The 12865-nt window shown below is 53.8% G+C and overlaps 1 protein-coding gene across 1 annotated transcript in view; it reads left to right on the top strand.

Annotated features, from left to right (window-relative positions):
• MN1 (MN1 proto-oncogene, transcriptional regulator) overlaps positions 1 to 10196 on the top strand; it is an 83626-nt gene extending 73430 nt beyond the window's left edge. Inside the window, exon 2 of the mRNA XM_053959389.1 lies at positions 7791 to 10196. Coding sequence (XP_053815364.1) covers positions 7791 to 7957 — 167 coding nt within the window. The 3' untranslated portion in view covers positions 7958 to 10196. The remainder of the gene's footprint in view (positions 1 to 7790) is intronic.
• The last annotated feature ends 2669 nt before the right edge of the window (positions 10197 to 12865 follow it).

Raw genomic sequence — 12865 nt, 5'->3', positions numbered from 1 at the left:
TCAGAGAGAGAGGAGGGAGTCAGCGTGACACATGGCAACTTCTTCCTCCCTGTCTCCAGCATTAATCTAAATGCCAAAACGCAGACCTTTTGGAATGCACCGGCGCTGTGGAGAGCACCAGGACACAGAAATATCCCCAGGTAGGCTTCACAGGCACCCAGTGCTGCCCTGCAGGTGCAGGGGAATGCTGTCAGCATGCTGCTGCTCCTGCCCCTGCTGGGCCATACTGAGGAACTGATGGACTTTGCTGCCTGAGGTGAGCAGGGAGCCTGCAGAGACATTCCCAGTGCTGGGCTGGAAGTGGTTTATTGAAAGGAAAGGATCATATTACACTCAATTTTTGCTGAGTTTATCTTGGTTTTTATCAGATTACATGCAGGATAGCTCATCAATATTGTGATCCTGCTGACATGTAAGTGAGCCGCTGCATAATTCATGGCTGCTGCAGGGCTCCAGCACTGGGAGGCACATATTTAATTAGGCACCTCACCATTCCAGTCTTCTGGAGCAGCCCCAGGATCGCACCGTGGAGATGGATGCGGTGGCCCTGCCTATGCAGCTCCTGGCTGCCTTGGAGGAACCATGGTGGCACTGTCCCTGGTCCCAGCTCGGGGCAGAGACACTGTGTCATGGCATCATGGTGAGCAGCACTTCCCAACAGGCTCCTAGGGAGCAGAAATGTCCTGACAGAGATGAGAGATCCTCCCTCTCGGGTGCCCTTTGGAGAGCAGGGGTGGTGATGAATGAGGGGTGCAGCATATTTTTGCACTCCTGTCAGCTGTAACGTTTAACTCTGAGAATCCACATTATCCATGAAAACACCCTGTCCTTTGTCAGTCTTTTCAAGTTCAGATTCCTTCTATAGTGAAATCTGGAGGTGAATTATGTGTTTTGTGGAAAAGTCTTCCTTAACACCTGTAAATTTCTCACTCTGGTCCCACTCATCTCCTTCGTCTTGGGCTGGAGAACCAAGTCACTGCCTGGCTCTGCTGCCCCTCTCCAGACCACCCCAGCTCTCTGGGATCATTATGGGACCCCTGCTCAGAACCTCCCTCCCACCCAAGCAGAATCCAGCAGGGCAAGGACCCATCCCTGGGGTGCAGCAATGGACCCTCCCCAGCACTGGCCTCTTTGGCTGTGTCCAAGGCAGTGTGTGCATCTTCTTCCTCTCACTCTGTGCTTGAAAATATATCTGGGATAGGAAGAATTCTTTTCCATTTTTGTGGTGCTTCCCTCCATTAATTTTCTGGTTGTAGTACATTACTCATGGATAATTAAGAGTGAGCTATTAATACAACAGTTAATATTCAAGTGCAGTGAAGAGGAGAGAACAATAAGTCAAGGAATCATATACTACAAGACATTTTAGTTTAGTGATGCAATTTTTTTTTGCTGGCTTTGGCTATCAGAGCATAGTGCTGCTTCCATTTAAGTATGGTCCTGAGAACTCCATTTATTGATAGAATACAAATAGGACATTAAATCAAGGGAAGTGAATTTGAATTGCTGGTCATATATACAATTATAAACGGGATTGGCTACTTCTATCTAGTATCTTGTATCTTAAGTTAGGAGAATTATGTTAGGGACTGCTAAAGAGAGCTTGAAGTGTCTTAAAATTGATGAGATTTAAGTCTGTCTAGGAATAAAAAAGAATTAATGTTAAAATGCAGCTCTTGCTTTAGGATGAAAAGATGGCTTTAGAGAAGTGGTGGTGCCTTGTCCAGATGGAGGAATGTGGGGAGGATGGGCTGTGCACCGGCATCAATTAACACATCTCAGCCTTAAGTTCTCCTCCCTGCCCTGCCATCCTCACTGGGATGGAGGGATGGAGGGAGGGATGGATGGATGGATGGATGGATGGATGGATGGATGGATGGATGGCAGCTGCACAGAGGAGAGAGAGGGGGACAGTCCCCTGTGCCTGGCTGAAGGGTGGCTATGATAGAGCTCACCACCCTCCCTGCGACTGCTCTGCACCACCCAGCGACGTGCCTGCAGAGCCCCCATCACGGTGTTTTGGGGGGTCACTGGGAGCATTCTCCTGTCCTCCAAAGACCAAAGGTTTGAGTGTCCTCTCTGCAGTGTGCTGCTTTCTGGGGCAGCTCCTCCCAGGGCGTTTCAGACCAGCCTGAGCAGAGAACACCTTGCTTTGTCCTTGTGCTATGGCTCTGCTCTGCTTTGGAGATGAGGAGGGAAGTGAACAGGGTCCATGACTGTGACCATTGGGAACGCACGGTGGGTGCTGGCACTGGCAGTGCACACCTGGCCAGGGGTCACCACTACCTGGCACAGGACTTGCCTGGGCTCCCAGCTGTAGCAGGGACACGAGGGATGGGCACAGAGGAGGTGAGATCCCCCAGTGCCACGCTGGGTGCCCCAGGAGCACTGCACAGCCCCTAGTTGATGGCACATGTGTGCTGACTCTGAGGAGCAGTGTCCTGGTGCGGAGCTTCTCCATTTCCAAAGGCTGAGCAGAGTGTGAGTGTGTGTGCATGGGGAGGGCTATGGGTGCAGGAGCCTGTGGCTGAGAGCAGGGATCTGGGGGAGGGGGAGGCTTCAGCAAACAGCTCCTTACCAAAACAGCCCTGACCTTTGCAGGGCTGGAGCTGTCTGATGCAACAGGCTGAACCTTTCCAGGCTTCAGCTCCAACTTGAAATGCTTCAGAGCAAAATTGATGGCCGCAGCACTGGCCCCAGAGCTTACATCCAGCACTTGCCCAGCTGCTGCTGGGGATGGGGAGAGGGTGCTAGCAGCCCAGTGTGGGAGCCACACGCTGTTGTTCTCGTGTGTAGCCCCATCAGTGGTGGCTGGTGCCTGAGGACTGGGTGCTGTGGCAGCTGAGCTCCCCTGAGCCCTGTGGGGCCCAGAGGAAGAGCTGGGGGCACAGGAAGGGGCTGTGTTGTGCCACCATGGTTTAGTGGGGTGGGTGGAGGTGTTAATTTTGTCCAAAGGGAAGAGTCAGCGTGTCCCTGATGGGAACTCATACCCAGTCCATTGAAACCAAGTGGGAGGTCATTTGCAGCACCTCTGGTGTTCAGGCAGGAGCCGCTGTGCCCTGGGGGATCAGTGCTGAGAAGGCTCCTTGCTGCCTGGCTCTCTGGCAAACCAGCGTTAGTTACAGACATGCTGTTGTTTCTGTGTCCTGTGGTGAATAAAATTCAACAACTCTTTATTTCTGAATGACAGCCCAGGGACTGCACTTCTGCTCTGGCTCGGTGTGAAGTGGCTTCATCCCAGCGCAGCTCCTCTGGGGCCTGAAGCCCTCAATTCATTAGTTGTCAGGCTTGTAGGTGGATTCTGCATTAGGCCTTTAATTTAGTGTATTGCCATGGGCTACTGACCACATGACACTGCTCAAATGTGAGCAAATCTAACGAGGATCCAGGACTGCTCTTTAATTTGGTGAGAATAACAGAGTGAGCATGGGCCCGGAGAGTGTTAATCATGAAGGAAAACTGGCTGAAACCAGGTCAGCTGGTGCTGGTTCTCAGCACAGCATGATGGAGAGGGAGCACGGGGGGTGGAGGACTGGCAGTCCCACTCCTCCAGTGACAGGAAGCACCATGGCCACAGCAGCCTTTCCTGCTGCCTTTTTCCTCCCTGTAGCCGAGCACTGTGGCCCATTTGGTGGCCAGTGTCTGTGGGGCTGCACTCAGGTCCCCAGCCCAAGGAGGTGCTCCAGGGGCTGGCAGTCCCCTCGTGCCCTTGGTGCCGTGGGAAGGGGCAGGTGCTGCTCCCTGGCTGTGACAGTCCGGGGGTGCTGGGTGTCCCTGTGGGAGCTGATGGCAAAGGCCAGTCCCAGCTGCCACCTGCCTGTCCCTCGGTCCTGTGCTGATCATGTGGCACAAGGGCCCTGCAGTCACCAGCTCCTCACGAGAGCAGCAGTGCCTCCCCATACTTAGATTTGTTCTGTGCAATAAACAAATGCACACTGCTCTCCTGCTGGCTATTCCTGCCCGGGGCTGCCCCCCCTCGGCACGTATCACATGGATTTACTGTGTTATCCTGGAGTGCTGCCTGAACTTGGCTGGCTTCTTTAAACCATTCTTTTTGGAGGGGTGGGCTTAGAGAGAGGGGCACAGGAACCCTCTGCGGTAATTCCTGTTGACTGCAGTGACCAGCGAGGCAGAACTGATCAACTGCAGGCTTCCCTGCTGCTGAGCTCTGCCAGCAAAGTGCTTACATCTGCTTTTACACTAATGGGAACTTTATGGACTGGTGTGTCCCCCCCAGCAGCAAATTCCAACAAGGTCAGAATTGAGAAAGTTGCCACCTGACACCGTCCGTGAAGCCCTGAGCCGGCCAGAGGAGGCCAGGTTGCACAGAGGACTTTCTGGGGCAGCAGATCTAATGCTGTCACCTGCAACTGATAGCCTGGAGGGCCCCCAAACGCCACTGCTGCCACCCCACTCCCCAGTGGCACAGCTCCTCTGTGCTGGACCATGCTGCTGCAGGAGCTGTGTGGATGGGTGCCAGGTCAAGCAAGGCACTGAGCTGCTCAGCACACAGGGAGCCATGGTGGCTGTCCTGGCAGAGTGAGCTGTTCTCTGTGCACACCCAGAAGGTGATGATGTGGCAGTGCTGCTCCTGCTGCATGGTCTGGGAGCGTGGCTGTGCTGCCACTGGCAGGTGGGTGCCACGTGAACAGGGTGGCTTCAGTGGACCAAGACGTGCCATGCACAGGGGGCACAGATGATGTGGTGAGTGCCCCAGGTACTGAAACCATGACATGATTGCTTTGAGGCCCTGTATTTTCCTGAATTTAATGAATGACCATTACACATTAATGGCTATTAAGGTGATTAATATTTACTTTGTGTGGAAGAGAATTTGCAGAAACATAACTTGCTTCTGTGCAAGTTACTGTTCATTTTTCAGGACATACAATCAGCCTGGACAAGGCCTGCTGAACTGTGGCTGCTTTGGCAGCCTGAGTGTGAAGGATTATGGAAGATCTCCTATTAACTGTCTCTTTTTAAATCTAACATTGCAGGGCCCTAATTGCTTTGACTTTGAGTAAGGAGAGGATGGTTTCTGTAAGGGCATCCTGTGGTGCTGTGTGGCCGCTGGCCCTGGACAGGGCACTTGGGGTCAGCTCCCCATCCTGCCTGGTGCTGGTGTGTTTGTGTTGCTGTGTGTCACATATTGCTCTCCTGGGATGTTGTGTGATGCAGGTGAGGATGGAGCTACCTTCTCATTGTCCCTCTCCTGAACAGGGACCAGCCAGCAATGGAGGGGCTTCTGCAGACTGCCCCATGGGGCACCCGTGGGTGTTCACCCTGTGCCAGTTTCTGCAGGTGGTGAGCGAGACAGGAGTGCTCCTCTCGAGCTCTTCTCCTTCCTTCACCTTGCACAAAGCTTTGTCTGGCTTCAGCTCTTTGAAACAAAGCCTCTACCACCCTCTGGGTGCCCCACGGCACAGGGATGGCTGGGATGAGTGACGGTGAGGACCGCTGGGGCATTGCTCTGGTTGCCAACCCCGGGCACAGGAGCTGCCCTTGTCCTGTCCCAGGCACAGCTCTGGTACACAGACTGGCCACAGCAGGGGATGGACAGCTCCTGCAGTTCCTCATCCCTGGAGCTGTGATCACCAGGTCTCAGCTGCTTGGAGCAGGTTCAGGTCCCCCTGACTGATGCTGGGAGATGGATGCTGCTGGTGATGCCCGGAGAGGCCGAAGGCTGCTGTGCCTGCCCAGCTTCCTGGCCCCTGCTGCTGCAGTTGCAGTGGTTTGTTAAGTGAAAGGCGATTGCAGAGCAGGCAGCAGTGAATAAATTCTGTTTTTCTCAAGCATTTAGTGTTGCTTTCAGTTTGCTTTGATGATGTCTTCTCACAACTAGTGTAAACAGACTGCGCAACGGGGAGCACTCACATGTGTACAAGAAGCTGCACATGAAAGACAGAGGCATCTTGAAAGCCATAATAACGCTCTGAGTACCAGTTAAAGGATTTGTCACTAAGAGCACTTTACAGATAGAAAGAACTTATTAACTAGTGTGACTAACAGCTTGCAAGGTTTAATTGATGTGTGTTTGTTGTCCTTTTATATCTCTCCCCCTTGTCTTCCTCTTGGCACTGATTCCAGCAGTTGCTGGTGCAAGAGCAGCAACCTCAAAGCAGCCTGAATAAGTACCAGAAATAAAAAGGAGGCCAAGCCCTGCCCTGAGTGCCCCCGGATCTGGGGCTGCAGCGGCTGTGGGAGCTCGGCCCCAACATGTGGATTCTCCCTAGAAACTGGGGCTGGACCTATTTTCTTGCTCAGGGTTCTGTTATTCCTCCCTAAGTGAGGCAGAGTTTTTGAAGATAAAGCTTTTCAATGCATGAATAGGATGGATAATGAATGTTTCTGCCAGACGGACTGCTCGTTGCAAGATTGATTGACTATTAAGGTCATAACGCAGCAGCCACCCACACGAAGCAAACAGGCTAATGTTAGACTCCAGGTTAAGCCGAGAGTTGGTCAGCTGTCCACGGGCACAGTGGGGGCTTCCAGTCATCTGTCAACAAGTGATTGATTGATGTGGACACCTTCCAATCTTATTCTGATGATTCTCAGCAGCTTGCCTGCCTGGTGGCCATTTTTCAGGAGTTGGCAGCACTCAGACCTCCAGGACTTCAAGCGATGACTGCATGGGGGTTAACCCTTTCCTTTGATCCCAAACGCCTTTGTTGTGGGCAACAACAGCAGGGCATGGGGGAAGGATTGTATTTGTGAGCCCCAGTAACGAAATACACCGTGACATTCCCTGAGTGAGAGCAATGCTTTGACTTTCAGACTTTTCTAAGTGAGTTGGCCTGAGTGAAGCTGCAAGTGGGGATCTGCAGAGAATCATTTGGAGCAGGGCAGGTACAGCCTGGTACTTCATGGGCATTTTAACATGCACTGGGTAAACTGTGTGCATCAGAGGTCCTGCAGCAGCATGGCAAATTCAGGTAGGAGTGAGTTTGGTGTTCAGAAGGGGAAAAAAAAAAAAAGGATTGGCATAGACGTTTTCTGGTATGAGAGACAATTAGTTAAGGGAGCTCTTCTGGTTTTAAGGATTTCTCCCAGTTCAGGGCTTTGAATTCACCAGAAGTTTGTTGCCTGGATGCTGGCTTTACGTGTGCATGAAGAGGACTTAAATATATCTCTCTGTATTATTTCATGTACATATTATACTTGGTGTGTGCCCACACACGTGCTAGTGGGAAACTGAAGTTATGCATGCCATGTAGTGCACGTTTACCATCTGTAAACAACTTCAAGGGTCCTTTGGTTGCAGCGTGTGACCTTGTATGTTTCCTTGTCTGTTTTTCAGCAGTTTTAGTTTAATTGTTTTGGAGGACCCTGATGCCTGACTTCACCTTTCCATGCACTTTCCATCTATGGTTTTAGCATTCCTAACATACCCTAAAAGCTTGCTGTGGGGAAACGTCAAGAGCCTCTTCTCCACGAGCTGGACCTTTATGTAACTCAAGTGCATTGTTGAGTTTTGATGGTGTGAGCCAAGCGCTGTAATGTGGCAGAGCTGGCACAGAGCTATTAAAGGCAGCAGGAGAGCTGTGCTCAGCTGCTCTGAGTGCTGCTGTGTTGTTGTGCACACCCTTCCCCAGCCCCAGCAATGGGCTGCAGGCTGATATTTTTCCCATGGAAGGTGGTGCCTCAGGCCCTGATCCAGGACCACGTAATGCCAGTCTCTCTCCTGGCTGAGCAGGGATAGGGTCTGAGCCAGGAGGAGCTGCTGGGAGCTAGGCTTCCATGGCTGTGGCTGAGTTCTGCTAATCCTATCTTCTCTCCATCCCTTGCAGATGGTGATTCCCACTCTGACGGTGCCCCCGTGCAACACCACACTGGCCTTGCTGCTGACTGTCTCCTGGATGCCAAGAACCATCTCCCACTGCCAGGCTGGGCATTGTCCCGTTCAGAGCTGCTGCCCTGGGTGGGCTCTGTGGCAGCAGCGCTGACCTGCACCTAAGGAAGAGTCATGCCCAGCGCCCAGGACGTTTGGTACAAGGTGAAGCCATGGGCAGGTTCACCATGGCAATGCTGGTGGAGAGGCTTCTCCCAGGCCAGCATCAGCCCCTTGGCCAGAGACAGCAGGGCTCTGCTGGGGAGGGAATGAGTGACCCATGCTCCTGTAAACTGAAACAGGGGACTGAAATGCCACATGCCCGCCACAGAATTTTTCCAGGGCACAGCAGAGCCATGTGTAGTGCTTCAGCCCTCTTGTCCCGGGCACTGAGGGCTGTTGGTCTGAGTGCATGAAAGATCAAGAATTTGTCTCTGGGGCCTTCTGTAGCAGAACCATGGCCTTCTCTCTTCCTTACATACCCCATGCTCACACTTGTGTGCTCAGTTCTGCTTGGTGGGGAAAAAGAACCTTTGTGGACCAGGGGAAGGTGTTTGACAGTAGAAGATGAGCCCATGAAAAGCAAGTAGTCAGTTCTGTCCATGGAGTAGTATCACAAATTGCTTTTCTTCCCTCAAGCATCCCTCCCTCCTAGGCCTTGGCCAAAGGGCACTACCACTGGTTGCAGCATAAGGTCTGGGCATTTTCAGTAAAGCTCTCTGCCATCATTGCTCTTAACATGTGTGGGCAGATGCAAATGCTCTGGGACTGCCATGAAATGCAGTGGAAGTGTAGAGGTCGATGAACATGTTCCCATTTTAGCTTTTGTCGAGCAGAAAGTGGCTTGTTTGGGCGTGATCATGCCATGGAGCAGTGGTAGGGCTGGGAGAGGCCAGCCTAGGTCATTCATCCCTAGCAGCCTGTGTCCTCTGGATGTTGAGTATCAGCCAAGAAGGGATGCTGCTGACTGCTTTTCTGCTGAGTGCAGGTGGTAACGAGTTGAAAGGCACCAGCTCTGCCTGCTGACCGCTCCCGCTCAAGAGGGTGTTTGGGATTTCTGCAGAGCAGCCCCAGATAGACAAGAAGCACTGCTGGTGGTGCATGGAGAGAAACCTTCCCTGTGCTCGGGGAGAGGCACCAGGGCGTCTCCTGCAGCTGATTATGTAGAAGGAAGAGACCTGTAGTTATTTCTCCTTGACTGATCTCTGATTTGGCACCGATCATTAGAATGGTTTTGTGTATCGGAGAGTCACACTGAGGGGGGTACATTCGACTTGAGCCTCCCTCCAGGCTTCCTGCTGCCCACAGTGTGCAGCCCCCCGGGCAGAGCCTGAGCGAGGGCCACGGAGCCTGGGAGTGGATGTGGCAGCTCTGCCAATGGACGAGGGCTGGGAGGGAGCAGCTTGGCCATGCTGCCTCCTCCGCCAGCGGCCTCCGTGTCCCTGTGGTGTGAGCCCAGCCAGCGTGGCCTCGGGGCTTCTCCCGAGGCAGCGCTGGTATAATAACACTGATGAAAAGCTGATTAATCCTTGTGAACGAGCCGCAATAGCTTCCCTCTAGAACTGAAGAGATTACCACTGATTTGTCATTCTGATTGTTTCAAAGAGACGTGCAATTAGTTGCTCTAATTTAGCTCCGCTGCCGCTCGCGGAGCGGCGTGACAAGGGCGCCGTAATCAGTGGGGCTGCGATGGCAGCCACTGGTGCTGCAGCTGTGCCGACACCATTTCACGGGCGCAGGGCGGCCACCGAAATGGTGGAGCATCACGTGCTGCTGCTCCGGTGTGGTGCAAAAGCATTTTCGAAGGACCAGGTCCCCTCGGTGCTGTGTGGCACTGGAGCAGGCCTGGCTCGGGGTGTCCCGCTCCGAGCCATGCCGGTGGAGCTGGAGCTCAAGGGCTCCTGTGCCGTGTCAGATCAGGGCTCTCGTCGGTGCTGGCTGTTCAGGAGACTCTCGGGAATTCAGGAAGAGCAGTGAGTGCTGGCCTAAAACGCCCACGAGTGATGGGTTGCACTGGATGGTGCATAGTTTGATTATAAAATAGAGAGTGATAAGGAAATCTTGTTTTCTGATTCTGCTCCCTCCAGCTATTGGCCCTCTTTACCAGGTGCAGTAAAACCAGTCCCAGGTACAGGAGGGGGGGGATATTTGCTTGAGGTTACCCCTTTCTGAGGACTGTCTTTGCATTGGAAAAGGTACAAAGCTGGCACAGAAAATGAGGAGCTTGTGGCTCAGCCCCCCAGCTCGCTGCACTGGGTCAGCAGCCAACCCCCTCTGGGCAGAGAGGAGGGAACACATGGGCTTTCAAAATGTGTCCATTTTCAGTGAGACAAATCACTTAAAAATTCAATTCAAAATGAAGAAAATAAAAATGCTTTAAAAACAAAACCTGCCTGTGGCTATTTCTTGGTTGAAGCTGTCTCTTTTCTTTTTTTCTTTCCTAGGAAGATATTTTGTTTCTGGAGAAAGCTAGCCCTGCTTGCTAGGGAGGGTCTTTGAGGGGCCTCTGAGCAGCTCTGGTGCTGGCTACCAGCAGCCCGTGCCCCTCGGCCCCAGGCCAAGCAGCACCACGCAGCTGCTCGGCTCATGTTCCCTGCCACAGCATGGCACGGCCAGGCCCGTGTCACTGCAAGGTCGTGGTTTTCCCCAGCCCCTCCAGCTCAGCTGTCAGCTGTCGTCCCCCACTGGGCAGCACCCCGTGGCACCCAGGGGACCCCGCCCGTCGTGTGTGTCCTGGGGCTGAGCCTGGGCTGCTCATCCTGCCCGACAGCTCCACTCTGCTGCCCCGGGCCCAGCGCAGCACCCGGCCAGCGCTGTGCCCCCGGCCCTCATTGTCCTTGTCATGGGTGCTGCTCAGTGGCAGCTCCCCTGGCGCAGGTGACGTCCTGCTCGCTCCACACCCGCTGCTCTGCTGGTGACAGCTGATCCAAAGGGCAGCCGGGGTCTCGGCAGTGCCAGGTGGGCCCAGCCGGACAAGTGCCATCGCCCGGGACACATTCCCCTTGCCTTTCCTGGATTGGGTCAAGGTTGGCCTCAGTGAACCGGCTGAGGGATGGTCTGGCACAGGGAGCACCATGCAGGACATTTTCTAGTGCTCCTGCTCCCCTCAGCTAAATATAAGCCCCAGTGGGAAGCCTACCTCTCACCAGTTTCATGTTTCTTGCCCCTGCGCTTCCTAAACCTGGCAGCAGGCCCAGTTGTCTCCAAGTCTAAGATGAAAATACCCTTGCAAATCCCACTCATAAAAATACCTGCTGTATTCCCAAAACATGCCTGAGATAGCTTCCAGAGAGGATGGGGAGCTAAAATAAGATGCATGAGCTCAGAGCCCCATTTTCCACTGGCCCCATGGTTCCCGTCGCTGCAGCACACCGCGCCATGGACTGAAATGGAAGTGCTGCCGTGCAGGGTGGCCTTGGGCTGGAACCAGATGAGCCACAGCTCTCCCAGAGCAGGTGCTGCTGCAGCCCTCATGTATGCCAGCAAGGCCTTGTGCTCCTGGGGACAAGCTCGCGGCTGGTGGCACCACCTGGACAGTCACCTTGACCTGCAGCGCTGGCCTCAGCAGAGGAAACCTGGGTGAGAGTGGGGCTCAGAGCTGTGGCCAAGTGAGGGGCAGCAGGAGGCTGCTGTTCCCTGGGAGGTCCGCATGGCCGAGGGTCACCTGCCCTTGGGATGGGATGCAGGTGCTCTGCTGTGGGCCTCAGCCTCCCCATGTCACCCCTTGGCCACCCTCTGCACTGGTGAGACTGAGGGGACACACGGGACTCTTGTCCTGCTGAAGGGCACAGGCCTGCAGCGTGGCCACAGCAGCTGGGGACTGGGAGGGCAGTGAGCCTCCCTCTGCATCCAGGCAGTCCCTGGGCAAAAGGGTGAGCCCTTGGGGGGGTGACATGACCAGCTCCTGGCAGGGTCACAGTCCATGGAGCAGGGTGTCAGGCTTCCTGGGAACTGGAATCTCAGCCTTGTCCTCTTCTGAAATGCTCTGCTGCAGCCTGCAAATGTATCCCAGATCTTCTCGCAATCACACATCTCTTTTTTTACTTTTTAACAACCCACTGCTTCTACTAGATGCCAAAATGTTTCCTGGATCAGGCACAGATGTCCCCACAGTCACGTCCTGCCATTGTCTCTGCTTGGCTGTGGCCTGAGGTGGGGGCAGACACAGCCCCAGGTTTACTCCAGCTGTAGGCAGGAATGTGGTGGCCATGAGCCCTTAGCAGGGACAGTGTCTGCCCACCTGGAGTGGGGTCTGGGGGCAGCAGCAGAGCCACTGGCAGCTCCAAGCACCCCAGCTAAGATGGCCACAGGGCACAGAACACTTGGCAGCCATGAAAGGTGTCCTGCAGCACCTGGACACAAACATCTGCTCATGCTGCTCACATTGGAGACCCCCTCTTGTACCTGCCATGTAAAATTCTTGGGGTCTGCTCTTGCCCTCATGGCCCTTCTGTGCTGTGCTGCTCCTGAGGTTTTGGAGGGATTTTGTCCCCACAAGGCTGATCACCTTGCAGCCATGAGTTCAGTGGGGAGGGAACCCCTTCTAGGCTCAGCAATTGTGTTAATGGGCCCTGGCAGCCTTCATGTCCCCTTGGTGGTGCCCAGGCCATGTGGGTCCCATGGGTCCTCCTGCAACAGCATTAGTGCTGGGTGCTTGCGTGGATGCTTTGAGGTGAGATTTGTTTGGGAGGGCACAACTGTCACCCTTCTGCAGATGATTGCATCCTGAATCGCACTGACAGTGGGGCTGGGTGGCAATATTCAAAGTTCCCCACTCACTGCATTGCCTTGTATGTCAGCAAGTGCTACTTAATGATCTGTGAATGGAGGGAATGCTGGGAATGGGCTGGACCTCGTGTGAAATATCCATCCAGAGTCTATAAATAATGCAGCCTCTTTATGCTGTGCACAGTTTGGAGCTTCATGGGAGGAGCATCTCCCTGCTATGACTGGAGGAGCCTGTAAGTGATTTGGGTATGAAACAAAGGCGATGAAATGTAAAGAGAGGGACTGTTCAATTTCTGAAATATCCTG

The sequence above is a fragment of the Vidua chalybeata genome, chromosome 18 (assembly GCF_026979565.1).
Source record: "Vidua chalybeata isolate OUT-0048 chromosome 18, bVidCha1 merged haplotype, whole genome shotgun sequence".
NCBI lineage: Eukaryota > Metazoa > Chordata > Aves > Passeriformes > Viduidae > Vidua > Vidua chalybeata.
This window is presented reverse-complemented; position numbering and strand designations above follow the sequence as displayed.